This window comes from Lagopus leucura, unplaced genomic scaffold (genome assembly GCF_019238085.1).
Source record: "Lagopus leucura isolate 7727_CA_CO unplaced genomic scaffold, USGS_WTPT01 Super-Scaffold_100019, whole genome shotgun sequence".
NCBI classification, from domain to species: Eukaryota; Metazoa; Chordata; class Aves; order Galliformes; family Phasianidae; genus Lagopus; species Lagopus leucura.
The window spans coordinates 196564-221172 of NW_024962273.1; the positions used below are offsets into that span (position 1 = coordinate 196564).

The 24609-nt window shown below is 39.0% G+C and overlaps 2 protein-coding genes across 4 annotated transcripts in view; one reads left to right on the plus strand and one right to left on the minus strand.

Moving 5' to 3' along the window:
• The window catches only part of WDSUB1 (WD repeat, sterile alpha motif and U-box domain containing 1), a 28161-nt gene extending 25892 nt beyond the window's left edge, over window positions 1–2269 (plus strand). The window contains exon 12 of the mRNA XM_042877948.1: window positions 1254–2269. The gene's annotated coding sequence lies outside the window, so the exon portion shown is untranslated. The remainder of the gene's footprint in view (window positions 1–1253) is intronic.
• Window positions 1–24609, minus strand: part of TANC1 (tetratricopeptide repeat, ankyrin repeat and coiled-coil containing 1) — a 70134-nt gene that overhangs the window by 10379 nt on the left and 35146 nt on the right. For all 3 annotated transcript variants that reach the window (XM_042877946.1, XM_042877944.1, XM_042877945.1), the window contains exons 4-21: window positions 21182–21283; window positions 18299–18420; window positions 17246–17435; window positions 15284–15541; window positions 14310–14435; window positions 12928–13209; window positions 12143–12294; window positions 10907–11138; window positions 9415–9581; window positions 7050–7657; window positions 6765–6873; window positions 6418–6540; window positions 5288–5524; window positions 4048–4233; window positions 3151–3229; window positions 1324–1457; window positions 655–778; window positions 357–532 (exon numbers count right to left, since the gene is read on the minus strand). In XM_042877946.1, the coding sequence (XP_042733880.1) occupies window positions 357–532; window positions 655–778; window positions 1324–1457; window positions 3151–3229; window positions 4048–4233; window positions 5288–5524; window positions 6418–6540; window positions 6765–6873; window positions 7050–7657; window positions 9415–9581; window positions 10907–11138; window positions 12143–12294; window positions 12928–13209; window positions 14310–14435; window positions 15284–15541; window positions 17246–17435; window positions 18299–18420; window positions 21182–21283 (3407 nt within the window). The remainder of the gene's footprint in view (window positions 1–356; window positions 533–654; window positions 779–1323; window positions 1458–3150; window positions 3230–4047; window positions 4234–5287; window positions 5525–6417; window positions 6541–6764; window positions 6874–7049; window positions 7658–9414; window positions 9582–10906; window positions 11139–12142; window positions 12295–12927; window positions 13210–14309; window positions 14436–15283; window positions 15542–17245; window positions 17436–18298; window positions 18421–21181; window positions 21284–24609) is intronic.

Consider the following 24609-nt stretch of genomic DNA (forward strand, 5'->3'; position numbering starts at 1 on the left):
CAAGAAAAAAAAAGATGTATTTTCCTTCCATGTTACATACCACAGACTTTTTTTCTTTTTTAATTCAAAACAGAAATTATAATGTTCCTTTATACTGAGATTTAACACACCCACTACCATAAAACACATATGCATAATGCTGGACTTCTAATTAGCTTGGTACTAAAACCTTACTAGAAAATGCTTTTCAGAGTAAACACTTCTTAACTGCAGTCAAGACGTTCGTGGTGTAACCATCTTGGTTACTCACAAAAATTTCCTTTCTGTTTTGGCTGATAACTTTTTTCCTAAACTTTGTTTTGTGTTATGAAAAATCAATACAAGTTTTGTTTTTCTGCTATTGAAGAACTACTTACAATATCAGCATCTCCATAAAAAGCTGCCAGGTCTAGAGGTGTTCGTCCATTTTTGTCTGTCTGATCAACTGTTGCGCCTTTCTCAACTAAATACTGAACCACTTCTCTGTGGCCTTTTAGACATGCCCAGCCCAAGGCTGTCAGCCCTTCTTTGTCCAGAGATGAAATAGTTGCACCTATAAAATGAAAATCAGCTTTGTAATGGAGATGTCCTTTTTTAATATGCAAAACAACCTAACTTACATGAATGCAGTCTCTGGTACAGCTGTGCAGCACTGAAACAGTCTTTATTTTCTACCTGCAGAAAGGAGAAATTCCACAGTGCTCAAATGTCCTTCACAAGAAGCCACCATGAGAGGAGTTCTGCCTTGCTTGTCGCTTAAATTCACATCAGACCCATGCTTCAGAAGAAGTTTAGCAATCTGAAATTTAAAAAAAATAGAAGTAAATTTTTTCAAAATAAATTATCAAGTTTAAATTCTAGCCATTATGCTATTGTGAATAAACTTCTAGAGCAGAGGATCAAGGTGCTATTTACAGCAATCACTGAGAAATCCTGCTCAGCTCAACTCAGTTTCCTAACAACTCAGAGACTTTTCCTGATGAGAGGGGCGAGCACGGGGCTCCTCACTCTCAGGTTCTGTCTACTCACAGCAGATGCAGTGCACGCTGTCTACTGCATCTGAAATTGACTGTGTTCTTGGCAGAGCAAACAAAGTATTTTAAATTCCATACACTACTTTTTAGCTGTATTACAACTACGATCAGCATACAGCCAGTGTATTCTCAAATCATTTACGTTTACTTTAGTAACTTAAAACAAACTTCTGAACACGTCTGTTTCTGTTAGAAGTCAGTGCAAATGCACTTTATAACATTTACACCAATTCATTACAGAACAACGGATGGGGAGAAATGAAGGACAGCTTCCCACGTGACTCCGTCAGACTGCAAAGAAGGAGCAGACCTGCCAGTGCCCCTGCCGTACTGCGCAGAAGAGCGGCGGAACGCCCCTCCTGTTGGCTCTGCTCACAGCTGCTCCACGTTCAAGAAGTAACTCGCAGACGTCCAGTTTTCCTCTTCCGGCAGCAGCTGTCAAGGCTGAAAGAAGCATTCTCATCAGCATCTTCTCTGAGCTGTTTTAACACGTGCTTTGACGTGCACGGATTCTATCAGTGGTAAGGACCTCTTATTTGTTTTCCAACTCAATTGGCCCACGAGATTTTCTTAACTATTCTCAGACTGAAATGGATTAGTCAAAAGCAGGTTAAGCCAGTAACCCAAAGATGCTCTGTGGCAAATCAGAAGGTAACTCTCACAGATAACAAAACATCACGTGCACAGCCTGTAGGTGAAAGAGAATCTTTATGAAAATGTTGGATAAAACCACCAGCCTATCTTTGAGGCAGTTAAAGCTCCTTTTTCCTTAATGTTCTTTTTACTGTGAGAAGAAAGCTGCTTCTCGCTCCAGCAGGCCCTTTCCAAAGGGAGCACCAGCTTTTTAGCTTATGGTATAACTGATTTAGAACAACAATATAACTCTGTTCAAGCGTGAGATTACAGAACCCTTAAAATCTGCTTAAACATCATCACGACTGAACCCTGCTCAGGAATTCCAACAACTCCACTGAAAATCACCTGATACAGTGCTCTGCGAAAGCTCTGCCCACTCTGTCCCAAGAAAGGAGGAAAGAATTTAAATGAACAGCTAAACAAGCAACTGGTGCAGAACAGAAGCTGTAAGAACAGTTCATTAAGATGAAAAAAAACCCCAGTAATTTGACAGATTTTTGATCTGCAGCCAACAATGTTAGACAGAAACTGTAATTTGTAGGAAAAAAAGAACATTTCTGTGTATGATATAAGACAACAAAGTTTGGAAAATTACTTGGGAAAAAGTAAAACTTTAAAAACATTAAAGTCTATAAAAAGAATACGTTATAAATAAAATTTGTTCCTTGTATTTCTTCAATTTTATTTTTCCAGTAAAAATAAACATCTGTACAGCACTGTAACACACCTGGCAAACTGCACCTCACCAGTAAACTACCACTACTTTTTTCAGTCTCCCAGTGATCTTCATTAAATGCAAATCTTAAAAATATTTAAGCATTACAGAAGAATTCAACTGGTAGGGAAGGGCTAAGCCCTGCTATAGCTATTTTACAAAGACTCTCATCATCCATTGGAATTCTTCTTGTCCTAGTGTTAAAGAGGCCTGACTGAAAACAATGGTAACTGAAGTGCTCAGATAGATCATTTGATCTTGTAAGGACAAAAGAAAGAATTAGTCTATGTACTCGTTCTAACTTCAGGTTAGAATATGCAGGCTGCACAGTTTACTGTGTCCCTTTAAAAATTTACAATAATCCAGTATCTGCCACCCATACAAAGCCCCATCTTTTCATCCAGTGTCAGCAGGAAGGAGGCAGTGGCCTGGATTTCTGGCAAATGGATGAGATTTCTGAAAGTAGAAATTTGTATACAGATACATAATTGAATGAAATTCTATACTGAAGCTTGAAGCACTGTATTCCCAAGGACAATCTGCAGTTTAAGTAGACAGTGACTAATTTATAGTGATTCTAACACAGAGCAACTCTTGTTTTCAACCCATGAGGTGAGTAGGCTTAAGTAGTTAAAACTTCTGCACCTATGCCTACAAACTTCATGTATTCTGAAAACTGATAGGTTCCAGTAACCAGAAAAAAGCAGAAAAAAAATAACAAACAAACAAACAAACAATCCTCTTCTTAAATGAGCAGCTCTAATTGGAGAAAATGCGAGAAAATACCTGTTTCTCCCCACAAGGTATCAGTGTCATTGATGTCAACTTCATGCTCCTTCTCAATTGCCAAGATGTAACAAACCACCTGTCAAAACCAGCAGACTTAGTTAGCACAAAAACCTATCAAGCCATGTTCCATTTGCCACCAAAAGATCATTACATTAAAGGCTCTTCTAAAGGCTACTTTAAAGAAATGGTTAACGAGGCTGCAGCAAGCAGGTAAAGGCAGCAACATCACACTGCATTTTCGCTTGCTGAAAAAGCAACAACTGGAAAGGCGAAAGTATGTGGGTAACGTGGACATTTCCAGGATGCATGAGAAGTGCCCTCATGATGCACAGCGAGCGCACGGAAAGCACTAAAATCTGAAATGGCAGAATGTGATTTCTTTAAAATTAATGAAACGTTTTTTTCTAGCTAAGAAGAATGAACAAAAAGTAGGTGGACATTTTTAGATAAACGTAATGTTTTATGATAGATGAGATCAACTTTTCTCATAACTGAGTAGTTGGCTGCTTTCACTTTCATCAGCGCATAACAAATAAGATTTTTTACTAGATTGAGTTAATCGTTAATTCAAGTTAATTGCAGTTCAGAATCCTCAAATGCATACTGTGAAACACTGAATATTATCACTACCACTGGAGACTCAGTGTAACTTCAAGAGCAGCAGTGAGAAGACAGAATTACAAATAGACCAAATTCTGAACCAATTCATTTTACTGGATATTTAATTACAGCATTTACAATAGGTACTAAGAATGCATAATATTTAAAATATCAGAAGTTTCAACAACTCTGCTTTACAAATCCTTTAAAAAAAAAAAAAAAAAAGCAGCAAGTACTGTTGTACAATTCTGATAAATTCCAAGAGATTTGGCAGTATTCCAGTTATCGACCTACCTGGCAGTGTCCCATACTGGAAGCTGCTGTCAGTGCTTGCTGCAGTGCTTGGCTTTTTCTTAGTGAATTTTGTTCCTGAGAAGAAGCTATCCAAACAACATTCAGGAGATACTCAAGGATATCACAATGCCCTCTCAATGCACTGTGGACCAAAGCACACTGCCCTTTTTTGTCTAGATAGTCAGCCTGCATTGGATAAAATAAAGTTAAAAAGTCTAGTGAAAGGTCATAGAGAGAAGCAGCTCCTGAGCGCTGGAAGAGAGCAAATGTCACCCCTATTTTCAAAAACAGGAGGAATAGGAAGATCCAATAGCCTCACTTCTGTCACTGCGAAAGTTATGAAGAAACTAACCCTGGAAATCGTTTCTAAACACACAAGGGATGCAATGGTGATCAGAAACAGTCAAGATTGATCTACCAAAGAAAAATCACACTTAACCAGCCTGACTGTCATCCACAAGAAGTCAAGGTGATTCGCTTGGCAATGCTGCACGTGTTGTCTGTGCCAACTTTAGTGAGGCTTCTGACACTGCCTGCCATAACACTGCCACGGACAAGCTGACACATACAGGTTACACAACATTCAGTGACGTGTACCTAAAACTGGCTGATCAGATGAGCCCAAGCACAAAGTCCAGCTGGAGACAACTCATCAGCAGTATGATCCTGCGATGAACAATGGGCCTGATACCGTTCAGCACCTTCATCAGTGCCCCGTATGATGGCACACAGTGCAAACTCACCACATTCGTAGATGACAAAAAAGAGGGAAGAGTGGCTGATATGTCAAATGATTGTGCTGCCATTCTCATAGACCTCAACAGGCTACGGTCTGGGCTGGGACTACAACAAAGGGAAGTACACAGTCTTCCAGCTGGGAAGGAACTAGGCATCAGTTCACAGAGGGGGCTGACTGATTGCACTGCAAATGCTGCAAGAAGGCCAGTCCTTCTCTGCATTTTGTTTCTAACCAATAGTGATGCAAAGGTTTTGATATCTGGTAGGTGTGTAGTCCTACTACCTTCAGAGTAATTAGAAATGCACGTAAAATTAGTCATGGACATGATTAGAGAGAAAATGCTCAGTTGAGAAGTCTGTGTACATGTTCCAGACTTTGGTTTTGTACTCTGGAATTCTTTGTGTTATGTGTCAGCATAGAGTTATGTAATCAACAGCAGCTTTCTTAGGCCCCTGCAAGACTTTTGGCTGTGAAAATTGCAGTCTTTGTTCATCAGCTTACCTTTGCTCCCCTTTTGCACAGCAGTGAAACTATGTTCATGTGACCTGCAGCTGCTGCGTAACAAAGTGGGGTCATTCCATTTTCTGATGTTCCATCAATAGCAGCGCCGAATTCAAGTAGAAGAGTGACCACTTCTTCATGTCCAAGGTGTGACTGAACGCACAGCACTGGAGCATTATTTAGTACTTCAGTCTTATAATTCACATTTGCACCTGCCAAGATCAGCAGCCGACTCACCTAAAATTCAATTTAAATAAAACAATCTTTACTTCAAATTTGGCTTCAATTGTTAATCAACTCCAAATTTTTCATTTAGATCCTTATGTGTAACTCCCTGATTTTGAAGCAGATTTAACTGGCAGACATGGACTTTACCACACAGAAAGCAGAAAAAAACTTAAAAACCACCTGTCAACAAATGAATTATTGTACCATGTAACAATGTATTCTCAGCATAAGATCCACCTCTATCATGGAACTTACTGCATTCTCACCACAAATTGTTGTGTTGTAATACTACCATTTTTGAAGCTTCTTGGGCTGCTATTATATATATATATATATATATATATATATATATAAAATAATGAAGAACTGGATTGCATTAAAAAAAATTGGAATGTGCACAGGTGTAGACAACCACATTTCCAATCAAAGCGCACAGCAGTTTTGCTAAAATCACAACAGATCCTTGGCTTTCCCAATCCATAATCTAGGGCATTCAACTCATAAAGTAAAGCTCTGCCATTGTGTTATCACACTCTTGGTATCACAGTACTACTTCTTTTACAATTCAATTCACTTGATACTTCTCCCATACAAGAAAATACAGCTGAACCCTGCTCAGCAAAACAGGTTGTACTTAGGATGCCTTTTCAGGAGGTCAGAAGTAACAGAGTGTGGCTACAACAAAATCAGGGTGAAGTCCCTCTTTACACCAAAACTACCAAGGAAAACTGAACAGGACATGAAAAATGGCTTGAAAAAGTATTGCAGGCTTGCTTCAGTTAATAATTACAGATGCACAGCGTTTTTATTTTCTTCTGAACTGTTACATTAATTTCAACATCATTAGCAGAGTAATAGCAACAGATGAAACACTGATTACACACGAGTGCTTATTTTCCTACCTTCACATTGGGTGTATAGATGTTTCTCAGAGAAGCAAGGGCTGCAGACAGTCCATCAGCACTGTAACCAATCCACAAGGCTTGAAGATGACTGGAAGAAATTCCAGTCCTTTTACTGAGACCCTAGCAGGAATGATATAACAGGAAATGTCTCTCTGTAGTGTTATAGAGACCATTTATAGCTATATTTCATCAATACAAAAGGAAGAGACATTTTTGTTAATGCCAGTAACAATTTCAAGTATTTTGCACAAGCTTCTACTGAATTATTAAAGCAACTTAGATAAGCATCTTTAAGGTACACTGATACATATAGATCACGAAATCTATTACTCTAGTGGCTTTACCTTAAAAATGTGAGCTTTAAGTATATGATGACCAAGTTCCATAGTTTGTTGGCGGTTTAGTTTTCCCTCTTGTCGAGAAAACATGAAAGCCAATAAAGCGTGTCCATTCCTAGTAAAAGGAACAGAATTCAAGGAGAACAGCTTTTATAACACTTCCCAGTAAATTTGGAAAATATTAGTCATGCTTGTGTTTTAACCTTACTCTGTCCTCTCAACATTAGCTGAAATCAATTATGTAAAACAACTGCAGTCACTTGTAAATGACTTATTGCAAGTTTTGTTTACCTTGGCTCACATAAGAAGTCAGTATTTTCACCATCCGCTCTCCAAACAAGCCATTCTCTGAAGGAAGGGTGGCAGAACATACGTGTTTTGTCACGCCTTTTTATCAGAAAACATGAAAGAGCTTCCATCCTCTGGCTGAAGTCCTCCCACTGCTGTTCTCCGTTTATTTGACCTGCGTTAATAGCTTGGAAAATCTGTTCATCTGTCATGGGATGCAAGGATGCCAGAGCCACGTTTAATATTGGCAAGGCTCGCTCAAACGCAGAGTTTGTCATAAACTTCATGTTGCACTGAAGTAAGTACAGTTCTGACAGAGACACTGGAACTACCTTGTAGCTTGCACTTTTGATTACTAAATGACCTTTTTGGAAAAGATCCAGAGTCAGTTTCAAATAGAGATAAGATCCCAGGCTTCTCATGATCAGATGGTTACTCACTTTCCCAATTACAGCCGCATCAGCTTTTCCATTCAAAGATATGTTGTTTATAATCTCCTGACTGTTATTAATTCTGTACTGAATGTAAGCACTCAAGTCATCGTGAATTTCTTTGCTGTCTGGAAAATTGTCCAGGGATATTGTGATAAAGGGCAGTGAATTTGCTACCTCCTGGGGAAGAAAGAACAAAACACAGGCATTATAGCATTCCATGACTGAACACTAAGTACTCAGCAATGTGTCTTTGCTATAGTTGCCTTCTGTAACAAGTAGGAGATGGACTGAAACCAAATTCACTGTCACTACTGCGATTTTGCAAATGTTGTCCACTGGTAAGAGGTAAAACAGCATTTCTGCATTCAACCATTTTCCATAGGATGTTCTCAATTGTTTCACTGACCAACCTCTGCAAGGCTATAGCTCATCTCCTATAAAAATGACCACTTCAAAACTAAGGGAACAAAAAAGTTACCAGAACTGGACTCTAAAATGGGCAAGGGGAGGGCAGGAGGTGGAAGGAATTATCTAGGGACTGTCTAGGGATTGTAAGGAGAAGTTCTTTGCTATGAGAGCGGTGAGGTGCTGGAACAGCTGCCCAGAGAGGCTGTGATGTCCCATCCATCCCTGGAGGTGTTCAAGGCCAGGTTGGATGGGGCCCTGGGCAGCCTGGGCTGCTATGAAATGTGGAGGTTGGTGGCCCTGCCTGTGGCAGGGGGTTGGACCTTCATGATCCTTGAGGTCCCTTCCTACCCAACCATTCTGTGATTCTGTGATCTATTAAAGAACAGATCTAATGATGCAAGGAGAAAAGAATATTCTCATTGTCACATTGTCTAGTAATAACATACCAGAAAGGCACTTTCTACACACATTCAGCCCTGTTTAGTTTAAGGCAAGTATCACGTATGGCACAGTCATACACTTCAGCATGTCAACCTGAATACATTTTTATGGCCTACTTCTGTCTAGACAAACTCTTTGCTGTGTTAGGAAATATATACTATGGAGCTGGACTGCAGTTCTCCTTCACGTTTTCTTCTTTGTAAATGTGGGATGCCTAGTTGAGTGGTAGCGTGGGGATGGCAGGGCTGTATCTCAAGCACTGTAAAAATAAAAAGGTTGCTATCTAAGGGAGAAGGTGAAGGACAATTAAGAAAACATACTTTTAGAAGTCTTATTATTATGATGAAATTAAAAAAAAAACAATGAAGATGTTAGAACGAGACTAGTGCTGGAAAAAACCAACAATGACATAACTTCCAACAGAACACTGCTGTGTAGTGCAAGAAAAAAGCCTATAGGGTCTCAAACATTGTAAAGACTGTGGCAGGTGTCTTTCAGCTGCTTAACTGAGAGAAGATGATGCTCTAACTTTGACTTATTTGCTCAGAGAGAACAAACGGATGAAGCAACACAGAGACCAGTGGTACTAAGGCTCGGAATCAATCACATCAACTGTGACAATGGAACTGCAACTTATCCCTTCCTAAAATGTGAAAGCACAGAGCTTGGTAATAGCAGACTTGTAGCAGACTCCAGCATGTAAACATTTAAGATAAGACCACTACGCACTTCTAATTATTATTACCAAATTTTTCACTCATTCATTTGTTCATTTCCCTCCAGAAAGACAAAGAAACAGATTCCATTTCCCCACTTCTCATATTATCAATTCAACTGGCATTAATTTGAAACAGATCTGAAACATAGCAAACACACCTCCACTATCGTACTTCTTTGTTGCTGCATATTTCTTTATAGCAGAAGGCAAAAAAAACCACCAAATCCTAACAAACCAACCCCACAGACTTGACTTTGAACTCCTCTAAAACCTGTGTTCTTTCTTAACAATGCAGTTGCCTCACTATAAGAGATCACTTTGTTTTTGAGGGTAGGAAAAAGGTCAAAGGGCTTTGTTTTTTTTTTACCTGAAAATTAGTTCTCACAGTCACAATGAGCTTCAGCCAGGGAGGAAACTTACAAATTATCTTTGCAATAAATGATGAAATTGTGTCGCCATAATCAGGTTTATGAAATTCAGCATCATTTAGACCATCAATCAAAATCAGGTATTCTTCCTCAGGAATTTTCTGCTCTGAAATGCAAAAATTGGGAAAAAAGAAAAGGTGATTATAAATTCTCCTATTATGCAACATTTTATTCTCCAATTTTAAATGCCAGGGAATAAAAATGTATTTTTCTGCCTAGCAACTCATTTTATGGCATTCAAGCATTATTTTACAGATTAAACATTTTGACTGCTGAAAAACAGTACAAGTACCACGTCAGCCAATCTATGTATTGTACTTAATGATCCTGTTCAGGCAAGGGAAACAATTAATAGCTTTGGTTTTCATAACTACAAAACAACATTGCCAAAGAGTGCTAAAAAAAATAAATAGAAGCTATCACAGCACAGAAGTTTTGAATGTGCTACTTATGATGGATCTATTTTACAACTGATTTGAAGAGAGTTTAACAATTAAACAAAGCTGTTAGCCTGTAACAGAGAAGAGATGCACAGACAGGGGAAGAATGCACATGCATGCTGTTTGAGCTATTAATTGACCTAAGTTTTAACCACTTACTTAAGTTATGCTTTACTGAACTTACCACACCAAGAAAAGCATACAACTTGTAAGAATCACAAAGGTATTTGTTTACACTTTCAAAACTGAGCAGACTATTTTGTAATAATAATAGCTTAATAAACTAATGCTGCTCATTCTGGTTAAGACTGAATGTCCCAGGAACAAACATCAGATCTACCCATGAGCATCACACGTATTTGTTAACAGACAAAAAAAAAAGTCAGGAACTGCAGGTTGCTTTTCAGAGGAACCACAGGCATCCTGCTCAGACAGACCTCCCTCATCTAACCACATCTCCAGTACCTGCTCCAGTTGGCATACAAGGCCATCTAAAGGTAGATTCTGCAGGATTTATTTCTTTGAAATACCAAATCATGTTCTTACGTGTTTCCTTGGAAAACTGCCATATCATATTTTGATTTTTAAAAGTGAGCAATAATCACATCCACCTTGCAAGTCTTCAGGCACAGAAAACTACTAAGCAGTCAAACTGTGACTAAAGCCAGTAGCTTCCAAAACCAAAATCCTTTAATGTGAAATGTGTGAGCCTTAATTTCAAGCTGAACAGCTATCCTTGAGTTTTCTGGCAAGAAACAAACAAAAGGTTGATGTGACTTTGGATGCTTCATAGAATTTGACTTCAAAATACAAAAAACCTACCTATAATTGCTACAACCAACCACCACAGTTAAAGAATCCTTTCCTCAGGATTTACCTATTTCTCCTTTGACATTAGAATAGATATTTTTGAAGGCTTTCATTTTTATTTTTTTCCCCACTTTTTATACATCTTAGGTGCAGCTTCCAAGTCACTTCCCACTTCATTTACCTTTCCTGAGGTTTGAAAGTGGTTCCAACACTCCCCTTTTAAAAGCTGCTGCTGGATCCTGGACACAAGATCTCAGGCTAAGCATGCTTTGTAAGTGAGGCTCTTTTATCAGAAGATCTTTGTATGCTGTTAATTGACTTGAACGACAAAGCAAAGCTGCAATGCTGTGCACAAATTCTGGGACAAGACAAGTGTACGTGTTGTCAGCCTGGCAGTAATGATAAGCGACAACCTGAGGAAAAAAAAACAAAGGTTACCCAATCAATTTGTAAGACACAGTATTAGATAGTCAAGTATGATAAAGCTTTACTAAATTTCTCTTTCATCTACAAAATATTTTTCAGTGCTAGAATGATTATCCAACTCTGCAATTTGAGTCAGATGACTTGTGTAAAGGCATAGGAAGTTAGACAGTGAAATGGATTTTGACCTTGTAGGGCATGCCAACATGAAATACAATCAAAACGTCAGATTCCTGCAGAAAAAAAAAATGCTTACAAAGAAAATATAACACAAGCTATATTTCTTTGAAAAAAAACAAGCCACAAGGAAAATACAGTGTTCAGAGTAACTTCAGTGAGCTTCATAACGCTGTTTCCAAATAATACACATCACTGTAAAGACATCAACAATAATCCCATGTTTTCCTCATAATTATTTGCATAAAGCATGCAGAATGGTCATTATATATATATTTTTTTACTGCTTTTGCAAAAGGTAAAAACCAGCGTAATAACATAACACACAAACACACACAAAAAAAGAACAAGCCAACAGATTTATAATTGCTTACTCCAAACTCTCACTGTATGGAAAACAGACAATATTCAGACAACTTGCACTGTGTGGATTATAGATTCAATAAGCACAGCCCAAACGTTTTATTTATCTTTCAGAATTTTGCCTATTGATAACATACTGAGCAAATACTCAAAGGGAACGTACAGCCTCTTTTGGAAGTTAAGGATCCAAACCTTTCCTTACACACTTAGAGCAGATGGAATTTATTTTTTCAGCTTAACAATCTCTCCGAGACCAAGCAGAAATCAATTAATAAAGTGAAAGGCAGTAAAGTGGTAGGCAGCTGCTTTTATCGTTTTGAAGTACCCAAGCATACTGCCGCCGTCCCACTGCCGACTATGGGAAGGAAGCTCTGCAAATCAGTCTGTTTCCCCCTCAAGACCAGAGGTTTTCTAACGTGCTGAAAAAGAAGCTCCATTGGTAAAGAAAACTCACCTTTGAGGCAAGGCGTTTGACAGAGTCGCCTGTTTGACTTTGGTTGTCAGGAGTGCCAGGACAATTCGTGGTCCTCACCGTATAGGTACCGCTTGGAGGAGGAGTAGACAGAGGTAACTGACTCAAGGGAATCTCCTGACAGGAATCACTGCCTATTTTTAAAAACAACAAATAAAAAAAGGCCAAATGTGCTGAAAACAGGAAACAGACTGTTTCATATGAAAAGATCGTGGGATATCTTCATTGCCGGTGCAAAAGTTCGGATTGAACCAACAATCAAAGAAGTCTGCAACTACTTTAATACAAGTAGATACATATTTACAGCTTCACCATTCTGAAACAATCCAGGAGGCTTTTAGATCAAGTGGCTAAAAGCAAAACCATCACGATGTTAAGTTTTGTCATGACAATTATGCACTTACTGACTCACTTGAACTAAGAGTTACTCTGTGACTAAACTGTTGGAAATCATCAACGTGACTTCTTGCAGTGACATCAGCAGACACAGTGGCAATGACAGTCACATTACCCCTCCAATTAACACAGGCACTAGATTGGCTTGCAGACAGAGGCCTACAGATCCTAGCAGGGGCCTTCTAGAGACAGAACTGCTTTATCCCTGGTGTCCCCGTTCACTGCAGGGGAGTTAGACCAGATGGCCTTTAAAAGTTGCTTCCAACTCAAACAATTCTGTAAGTCCTCCAAAATTAGATCAGAAAAGCAAGCAACATTTTGATTCTTGTTACATTACAATAACCCAAACAATCACTACAGAAGGGACTTACTCTGGGGGGACGAATTAGGACTGTTTGAAGCTATTTGCCTCATGCGACTTCCATGGCAGCTAAGTGCCACCAGACGAGAAATAATAGCAGTCTTCCCAAATCCCACATTCCCAGTAATAACTGTTCCTTTGCTCTCTGCCAGATCTGTATTCTTCAGTTTTTCTTCAATTGCCTGAAACAGCCATTCTCTTCCAACAAACACTGAGTCTGTCGTTATGCTTGGCACTTCAAACAGCAATGGCTTTAGCAAAATGTCTTGAGGCTTATAGGTGACAAAACGTGCTGGGAAGAAGTGGCAGGGAGAAAAGTTTATTAGAGGAAGCCAGACGTGCAATAAAACAGCAATGTCTCAGAAGATCATTTTGTTCAGTGACATTTTTGATCATGTTCACAATTAGAATTCTTCTAAGGCTTTCATAATGGAAACAAGAAAAAACAATTTGCTCAGTTTGGATCACTTGCATAATTCCAACGAGAAGTAAACTTTAAACAAGTTTAAAAATATCCTGTAAGTGCACTTGTATGTTTGAACATGACTTTTCTTAAAAAATCATCAATAATTCTATAAAATGAGAAGTACCAAACATTTTTCAGTTTAACATGAGGCACACTGCTGAGCATTTCGGTATCAGGTCTTCAAAGTTGTAAAAACATCTACAGAGAAACAAAAAAGGTAGAGAATAATATTTTTTTCCTCTAGTTTTAAATAAAGTATTTTTTAAGTAACATAAAAATAATGTTACTGTCCTCTTCTTCAGCCTCCTTGAAGCTACGAGAAAAGAATGCACTCTACACACAGCTAGAAGCATGGTCATGCTTGGTAACACTAATCAACACGCTTGGTAGACACATGGCAAGATTTATAGAAGGAGAATTTGATTTTGATGTGTTGAAGTTCACAAAAACGGTAATGTTCACTGGTGTAATTTAATGTTACACAAACTTTCACCTTTAATCAATAAATACGAAAACAGAAAATTGCCAATACCAGTAGTAATATTGTATTGAAATTTTAAAGCATATTCTTGTTACTAACAAGTTTAGTGGTATTAGATCAGTTTTCTTCCGACATCGGAACTCTAATGACAGTACCTGAAGACTTTTAATCCAGTGCAGTATCTCTTAAATTGCAGTGGGTGGTTAACTGAGTGTCAGAGATGGTAAAATATGGCAGCCAGGCAAGCCTCCATTGGTATCACATAACTTCACTATGGACATTCACACATTCACCACAGTGCCACGCAGCAAGAAGTATGAACAGGCACACTGCTTTAAACAAGCTGTGTGAGCTGTCAGGAGTGCTCTAAACTCTCATACATGTTACGAAATCACTGAACACCTGTGTGACTGTACCAACAAGTTCCAGGTGAAAACGTGCCTACCTTTGTTTTCCTGCTGCACTCTTCCACCAGCAGTGTTGTGCCAAGGTAAGCGAATGGAGGTGCGTAAAGGAGTATTTCTTTGTCCATCCAGGTAACTCAGATCTTCCAGTTTGGTAGAACTTGTTGCTACAGTATTAAAAAATTGAAGATCATTAAGTTTTATTTTTGTTACACAATAAATTACACAGAATATTGTTATTTACAGTTATTTACTTACTATTTTTTTTGGGGGGGGAGGGGATGGGGTGGGAATAAAGCACAAGCTAGCAGTTTCTCTATATGGAAAGAGAGAGCTCTTCTTCCTATACTACTGTCTCCTTGAAATGCTCAGTGAAAGCGTGATGTTCTTCACTCAAATATGCTTTTCTCCCCAGCTTTTGTATTCAGTGCAAAACTCGGCCTGCTGAATTTAAAGTGACATTCCTGAATTCCTGAAAAGAATTCCTGAATTCTGTTCTAAATTTAAAGTGACATTCCTAATTCCTGAAAAGAAGCTGAAAAAAAAAAAAAAAAAAAAGACAGTTCAGAGCTGCTACCAAACTGTACCTTGCAGGCAGCCCTCTAACCAAGCCCTCTAACCTCTCTACTGGTTTTCTTCACTCTGAGTTTACTACTTGACTTGTACCTTTCACTTAGCTGTTAACTACATCTGGTGTCACATATACGGCACCTATACTTCTCAGCACTTCATCCAATCATTTTGTTTGCAGGGTTATAGTTATGTAAGCAAATATCCTGTTACTGCATTTGCTGGGTACTGCTAGTGGAGCTCAAGTCAGATGTACTTCTTTAGGTATTTCTCAATTTCACAACACTTCAGGCAATTTATGTAATACGCGCCTATGTAGTTTAGAACTTATGCTTCTTTGTCCAATAAAAGTATTTCATGCTAACAACAACATAACTTCAACTGAAAGATTAAACAGAGACGTCATAACATCAACAAAACGTCCTTTTTATATCTCACTAATCACCTGCAACAGAGTTTGGACGAGGCATTATTAAAGATCCAGAATTCTGAGTATAAGGAACAGGACCCTCTCCTGTTGGTACTTCTTTTGGCAGATTCTCAGCAGATCCAACGGCCTCCTCTTCTGCAACTGGTGAGCAATTGTCAGTTCTTCGATCATGACCAATTCCTCGATGTGCTCCAGCTCTAAGACTCCCATCCTTGCTCCATTCCAAACTGGATCCACTACGATCATCATTTTCTGACGAACTTGTGACAGTTGCTGAGAAAGAAAATGAGAACTGAAGTACACATCACAAGAAAATGGCCTACCTGTGTTAATATGCAGCATAGCTTTCAAACTCATATAGCATTTGGGGCCTGGTTCTGCAGTGGATATTGTTAAACTGGAGTAATATTACCTATCTAAAAGGCCCAACAACACAGCTTCTCAAACTGCCAAATGCAATCAAGGAAAGCAAGCCTGACTGGTTTAATTTTCACAGAATCACAGAATGGCCTGGGTTGAAAAGGACCTCAAAGATCATCCAGTCCCAACCCCCTGCTGTGTGCAGGTCACCAACCAGCAGCCCAGGCTGCCCAGAGCCACATCCAGCCTGGCCTTGAATGCCTGCAGGGATGGGGCATCCACAGCCTCCTTGGGCAACCTGTGCCAGTGCCTCATCACCCTCTGGGTGAAGGTCAGGGCTGATATGGTGCTGTCTTCTGGATTCAGGATGAGAATAATGCTGACAGCACAATGATGTTACAGCTGCTGCAGAACATCGCTTATGCAGAGTCAAGGATTTCTCCACTTCTCTGCCCTGCCAGCGAGGAGGCTGAGGGTGTACAAGAAGGTGGGAGGAGTTACAGCCAGGACAGCTAATTGATTATCAAGGCAGTACTTATAGCAGCAAGCAAGCACGCAGAGACAATTTTCACGTGCAATTCCTTCTAATAACAAAAGTTACAATTAAAGAATTAAGTTCACAAACACATATCTTAAGTTTATTTTGTTAAATCTTAGCATTTGAGATTTAGAACTCTTTTACTGCCTACCTATATTTAGTCCATCAGCTAGACTTTAATTTAATTGGAATCATATACATATAAATCAAGAAGTCTCCAGGTTAGGGAGCATATTTTGCTTTATTTGTTTCTTTTGTAAGCTTAGCAGCTCCTATAAAATCAATTTTAAAGGGGATTGGTTAAGGAATTAGCATTTAAAAACACTGACAGCAAGGAATACATCTTCCCATAACAGTTTATATTAAGATGAAAGATTCTTTTTTTGCATCTTAGTCTGGACTTCCAGAAAATAATATGAATGCAACCACCTGGACGCTCAAAGATACAGGCAGACAGCAGTACTGATACTGAACCATTAAACCAGGGAGCAGAAACAAAAAAGGTGATACAAACAAGGCAGCAAAGAATTCAGAGCTTTGCTTATTTACAGAAAAAACCCACTGAGGTTATCTAAAGACAACTGACACAGCACTGGAAATGCCTGCATTGACTCAGCTCACTCATCCATCAGCAGTGGATCACAGAAGTTCACCTCCTCCTTGATGTCCCACTTTAGCCTTACTTTCATGAAAATTACTCAAAGTCTGCACTGTTTCTAAACAGCTTGATTTGAATTATTCTCATAAGAAAAGCACTGATTTTCTTTCATTGGAAATCAAACCAGCTTCAGGGTGCTCTGTCTTTCTTCATAATGAAATGTGTTACAGAGGTAAATATAAGAGATAAACAGAAGAAATTAACAATTTTAAATGAAAACACGGAGAAATTAGAACTGCATCATGAAAAAAAGAGAAATGCACACCTAACAATTAAAACAGGTAAAAATATGACTTCAGTCTTTCAAGTGCAAAGGATTTGAACTGGGATCTAGCTTTGACATAAAATCACAGTTATTTGAACTTGCAGTATTATGAGAAGGTTAACTTCTATTAATTGCATTACTAATTAAGATGCTTACCTATTATTCCACTGTCCTTGCTCTCCAGGGTGGAGCTGGGGCTCCTCATGGTTTCACAGGGACTAGCTTTGTTGGCTGCTGCTTTGCCAGTACAGCTATTGAGAGTTGAGCACGGGCTGTCAGTGCTGGGAGATGTAGTGCTGCTTGTGAGGGTAGAGCATGGACTGACACCTTGACTGGCTATTGTACACTGCAGTGTGAAGAAAAAGGAATAGTCACTGCACAGAAGGCAGCACCCCACTGTGTGGACATTCAGAAACATCAAGGTGAACTAAAGCAAAACATTCATTTTCTGAGTGAAAATTTCAAGAAGTGGAAGCTGTATCTTGATCGGAAGCCTTAATGACACAATTTCAGATTACTCTTAAAAGTATCTTACAAGTCTTAAAATTGAGACCTTAAAATCTTAAAAAGGTAAGAATTCATAATTCACTACTCTTTTAAATATTTATTGGCAAAATACATATCCAAACTTTGTGTTAGAAGCAATGGAAATGAAGTCTTATTAACCTTCCCCTGTCATGGAAAACCAAACTGATGATTTTTGAGGCCTGGGATTATAAAAGAAGAAAGGAAAGAAAGGAATTCATAATTACAGTGTTTGAGTTAGCACATGAACTTCATACAGATATCAGCTACTTGCTTCTCTCTAGCTCCTCTACCACTACCTGAGGAAGAAAGACCATCAAATAGAAGCGAATTTCTTGGACAGGAAAGGATACCTCCAAATATGCTCCTATTTCAGTAAATCACTGAGATATTCCCTTCTGGTAGCTCACTGACAAAACCAGGAAGAAATAAGGCAGAGCAGGGACGAAGGCAAGATCAACTCACAATTAAAAAAAACCAACCAAACCAAACCACAAAACACACAAAGCCAAATATCTATAACTTGACTGTTATAATCCAGCTTCAATTCTACCACCTTATGACTATTAAAATAGAACCCATTTTGGTCAAGTATCAAGTAACTGCAAATAGCACATAGGGAAAACAGCATGAGAACTCTCAAAAGCAGAATGAACATTAAATACATTTTTTCAATAATCCTACCATGGATTCGTTCTTTTCTTCTATATGAGCAGACGTTGGTATCCCTTCTCCCAGTAAAAAACCCAATCTTGTCATCAATTCTTGTGCTGCAGGAGAACAGCTTGAGTCTTTATCAGGCTTTGCTTTAGAGAGAGGTGAAGAAAGAAAATTGGTGAAAATTAGTGTTACTCTTGCAAAACGTTACAAGAGATAGAAAGAGTGCAATCAGATGCAAGCAGCAGATCTTCTATCAGCTTCCCTAACAGAGAAGCTAATGCCACGATGCCACGTAGTCTTTAAACTGTTGGTAGACCTTGGATTCTCTGCATAGCTGCACAAATCTGGGGATAAAAACAAACAAACAAAAAATCCACCACCCTGCCAGTCAAAACAGAAATGGTTAAGTGAATTCAGCTGTATTAAAACAAACAGTTCATCGCTGGATTGATGATCAACACGATGACTAGCATGAATCAACAGCAGTATGACACTATCAAAGCTCACTGTCAGACTGAAAGTAATTTTTTATGAAGTTTCACATTACATTAAAAATGTGAAAAGTAGAGTTGATAACACAGACGATTCACAAACATTGCAACAATACCAATATTTCTTTATTGCCAAGAGTTTGGAATCATCTATCAAACTATAAAGCTATTCCCCAACAGAAACATTTATACAGTATTAAAGTCTTTTGACTATTAAAAAAGAAGAACATGTTGGCCTGTGCTGTTCTCAGGTATAAACAGTCAATTTAATAAGGTGTATCATCTAATGACTGAGAAATTGCTCACAACAGGAATTCTCCATTACAGAACAACCAGCTGCATCAGCTTCTACCCAGTCCCGTAACGAAGGAAAAGTGAAGGACAGCCTGAGCTACTTCCCAGTCAGTGTGGTCTGAGCAAGGCAAGCCTGCAGATCTCATCCCCAGACACCTGGAAGGTTAACAAGGACATTCTTCGAAACAGCTGTATCAGTGTATAGTTTGGAGACTTCAGGTAACAAAAAGTTCCTAATTGATGAGCAGTGCCTCAGAGAATGAGTGAAGAAAGGGAGAGAGATGTCATTGCATGGATTTATTAATGAAATTTAAAAGAGAAAAGCACACACTCGGTTACACTTCTACACCATCAAAAAACACAGCAGGAAAATAGTAACAACAACTAAACTGTTCCTTTACTTCTGTTTTTCCTTTGCAGCTGTACTAGGCCAAATGCATCTGACATGGTGGGGATTTTTCACAAAAAAAAACAACCACCCAAAAATACCACAACATATGATCTCCAAACACATAAGACACAACAGATGTTTAGTGGCATTTATAAGAAACAGCATATTTTCCCCCAGCTGTAGACTGTAAGAAAACCAGAGAAAACAGTGATTTTAATAGAATTGAACAGCTTGCTCAGTAAGCTTTACTTTAGTGTCTCAATTTTACTGAGCAACAAAGCCCACAGTTTGCAAACATGAGTATTTCACTAGAAGAACATCCTTCTGCATTTCACTCCAGCTCAATGCCTGCTTAAACACAAAAACTGCTGAACTTTGTGGGCAGGTAAAGGTTTTACTCTGGAATATCTGACCATCTTTAGCAATGCCAAAAGGAGGAATTCTACAAAACGGTGTCTTCTGAGATCAGATAGCCAAAGCTTTTGCAACTCAGAACATTGCCAGGTCTTGGAATATTAGGCTGGAAAATGTACTTCCTCTATAGTAAGTGCAATTCTGATTATTATCTTTAAAATAAAAAGTCTATAAATTAAAGAGTTTATTAAATCAACTATTTCATTGCTCTACGAACTGTTACAAAAACCTATAATTATTTTATTTAAATTTTAACCTTGTGCAAATTTGAGTAAGTGTTAGACAGTACAAATGCCAGTTCAGCAACAAGGACAGAATCCAAGAGCCTAAGTTGTTCAGCCCATCAACCACTGATTAATCCTCACACACTGGGTTTCAGTTTGGCTATTAGCATTCTGTTTTTCTGGGAATGCAATTCTGTCAAGAGGAAGATTATTACAAGATGGTCAGCTTTAGGTAAGGGAGATGAGGACTATAAGCGCTAACACTGCTACGGTGGAAGCGTGACAAGGACCAGGCCAACTATAACATATCACATAGGGCAGAGGGGAAACAATTAGAGTGAATTCTATTTTCACTATTACTTATTAAAGATAACAGGCTTTTTTAAAAACAACAACAACAACAGTAAAATAAACACTTGCTTCCCTTAAAATTGAGGGAAAAGAAAAAATAAACAAAGATTACTCATCTGGAACCTGATGATCACACAATTAATTTAATAAGGTCTTAAAACTTAAAAAAATAAAAGTAACATTAAACACATGAAATCCATGATATGGTGCATACACTCATATACCAAATCATGGGTCATTCTGCTTTGACCATGCCATTCATTGTCAAAGCTACATTCTACTATGGGCCTGCCAAATGTAACGAGCCTAAAGCACCAAGAGCACCCTCTGGCTCTAGAGGTAGCTTTTACCAGCTTTGTCAACACAGAATTCTGCTGTTACAGCCTCTTCTTACTTAGGAAGCTTTCACAACATTTCTAACATGCTGAACTCTATGCAGTGCAGAGCTGTACCTGTGGAATCAATTTACACTGAAAATGAATTCATGAAGAATCTAGTAAACCTTTGGCATACACAGTAATAAACAACAGTTGGTATCACTTTGCCTGCAGTATGCGCACATCTCCAAAAATTGAAGCAGTTACGAAGATCGTGTGAACGTAATGAAAAGCATCTCATCCTTACTACAAGAACATGGCATCTGCCAAACACTCTTACAAATAAAGAATCAAATTTCAGCATTATTACTTTTTATCACTTTCTTAGAAGCGAATGGATAAAATATCACTGAACAGATTCTTACCATTTTGACTGAATTCTTCTTGCTCTGATTGTTTTCTCAGCAGTAGAATTGCCTCACCTGGCACTCTAGGACTTTCTACATACTTGGCCTTCCTGATTGGACCTGTAAAGGAAAATAGCTGAATGTATCTAATTTTTTCCAGATGTACCACACATTTCAAATGTAAAGTGTCTCTCCTTGGAGACACAAATAATTTGGAGGAACTAGTTCTTAGACACACAGCTGCTACTGTAAGAACTCAAGAGCAGTTGCAGTTTCAGGCTTGTGAGAAATAAATGCTCTACTTGTGCTTTTTGGAATGTAAACCAGTCTGCTTACTCCAACAGTCCTCAGGCTTTCCTATATATGTAAAGAGGGATTTTTTTTTTATGTTCAAACTTGTACAACTTCCAGCAGGCCTCCTTTTTACAGAGCTTTCATTTTCCAGTATAACAGGAAGATAATTTTGTTATTAGCAGCTCTAAAACTAAAAGAAAAATGCTACAAGTAGTTCACAGAATCACAGCATCATAGAATAGCTTGGGTTGGAAGGGCCCTGCCAGCCCCACCCTGCCATGGGCTGGCTGCCCCCGACCCATCCATGTCCTTTGCTACCTGCAGGGATGGGGCACCCACACTGGCCTGGGCAGCAAAACCAGGGCCTCATCACCCTCTGAGTAAAGAATTTCCTCCTAATATCTAACCTGAATCGCCCCTCCTTTAGTTTAAAACCACGTAAAAACTTGTGCTCCCTCCTGATTATAAACTTCCCCCCAGGACTGGAAAGCTGCAGTGAGGTATCCCCAGAACCTTCTCCAGGCCACACGAGCCCAGCTCTCAGCCTGCCTTCAGAGCAGAGGTGATCCAGCCCTCTGAGCACCCTGCTGGCCCTCCTCTCCATAGCCCCACATCCTTCTTTTGCTGGCGGCCCCAGGCCTGGAGGCAGTTCCCCCAGAGAAGAGGTGGACAATTCCCTCCCACTCCCCGCTGCCACCCCTCTGCTTGGCTGCTCTCAGTGAGTTCTTTTCCCTGTCTGTTCACATAGCTGGCATTGCCCTGACCCAGGCGCAATACCGCACACTTGGCTTTGTTGAACCTTACTCAGTTCACACACTCTTCAAGCCAGGGCTGTGCAGATGAGATCCTTTCCTTTTGTTGCATCAACTGCAACACTTAGCTTGGAGCCATCCGCAAACTTGCTGAGGGTGAACTTGATTCCACTGACTGTACCACTGATGGAGATCACAGAATCATGGAGTCAGCAAGGTTGGAAAAGACCTAGTTAAATACTGATTCCAAGACAGACCCCTGGGGGATACCACTCATCATGAGCCTCCAAATGGACACAGAGTCACTGACGACATCTGGCTGGGACCATCCAACCAATTCCTTCTCCACTGAAGAGTCCACCATTTGAATCCCTCTCTCTCTCCAGTGTAGAGATAAGAACGTGGTGTGGGACCATATGAAAGATTTTGCAGAAGTCCAAGTAAAAGACATCGGTTGTCCATCCTTTGTCTGCTGATGTCAGCACTCCACCACAGAAGGCCATGTGAGCGCTCAGTCACTAACTGCCCTTGCAGAAGCCGTGCTGGCTGTTTTGGATCACCAGCTCACCTTGTGTGTGCCTTAACAAAGCCTGCAACATCAGCACACTACATAACTCAAACTCAAGAGGCTTTATATTATTCGATAGTTTATCCAAATATTGATGCATGTTCTGATTTTAAGGAAAGGTGAAAGTTCAAAAAACAAATTAAAGAGTGGCTAGTAATGGTATTTGCTTTCACGAAAACATAGCATTTCTAGTTCATGAACACGTTAAGTTCAAACATGCCAACTTTTAGTATTAAAGAGTTGTGTAATCACAAACATACTTTTTCAAAAAAGAAGCTGATTCACTTAATTTTGCAGCTTTTGCTTTGGTTTCAGGCTGTTTATGAACCCATTCCTTGCTAAATATGGTTTAGCAGCAGCTGCAGGAAACGTTAACTGCAGAACAGTGTTTCTTGTCAGCCAAGTCTAACTGAAAGGGAATGATGCTGCCCTCTAAAGGCTTTCCAGACAAAGTATGGTACAACTGGATCAACATTTGCACAACAAACACAATGTAGAAATTCTGATCTTACAGGCAGACCAGCTGCTACACATTAATGCAAATTATGCCACTGAGCTGAAATACCACCACATATATATAAACACATATATCTACATCCTGAAAAAATAAGTCAACAGAATGCTATAACAATAAAAACAATAACAACACTGAGAGAGTTTTGGAAAAGCATACACCAGCAATCTTGCAAAATAACCCTATGCAAAATCAAGTTATTTAAACTGAATGGCAACTGGGAATATCATCATTCATGATACTGAAAACCAAAGGTACTAAACCCAAATTCCTGTCTTAAAGTTTAAGATAAGACACTGGAACTATTGCAATTTTTTGTAAAGTGTCTAATAGAGCCACTTGAACTTTTCAAGGTTTTGGTGAGCTTGAGGTACTGATTCATCCAGAAGAAACAAAATATTGCCAAGAAGTCCCTGGAACACAGTAAATTACTAGACTTGGCAAAATGCAAAAATTGAGGTGTTTCAGGAAATTTCCCCAGCTTTAGCAATAGATAATGTTTTTTTTCCCTCATTTATATACAAGTTTTGGATATAATATAGAGCTAAAATCTCAGGTTCTCACTGTCATGCATGATCATCATAAGAGTAGGAAAGAAAGTTTTCTCACTTGAAAATATACCTGACATTCTGATTTTAATACCATTAGGCCACAGCAATGACAAGGCTCCAGAGAAAATTATTCTACAGGTAGCATCCCACTTTTTCATCTTGTGTGTTTCTATATTAGTCCTTTTCCAAAGAATCGTAATAATAATAAATAGTCTCAAAAGTGAAAGCACAGACCCTCTCATGTTTCATGATGACTGTTTCCTGTCCAACTTCCACAGAATCTTGGACTTACGGTTACACGATCACATACTGTGTTTTTTTACTTCTATTCTTTTAAACAAGGAACCTCCAAGTTTAATTTTGTCAAATTCAAATGGGAGAAGCTTCATTCTGAAGTGCTACATAACATTACATACCGTAAGAGAAGAAAAGGAAATCATAAAGGCAGCAATATTTTAAGGGATATATTAATCTTCCGGAAGTCTGCTGGAAGGGCACTGTGACAAGACAGAAACAATCCAGACTTCTAGAGGGTGTCAAGGTTATGTGTACTTTATATATGAATTAGATGGATCTACCAAGGATGATGCACAACAGCTCTTCCAGTACAGGTTTGGGATGTGATAACCAAAGGCAGCCTTGGTTGTACTGAACATCAATCACATAGTGGGTTACAAGAATGACAGGAGTGAGGAAAGCAAATCGCAGACTACAAAGCCTGAACTTCAAGAGAGCTGCCTCAAGCTTATTCAAGCAATTCAGGGTTG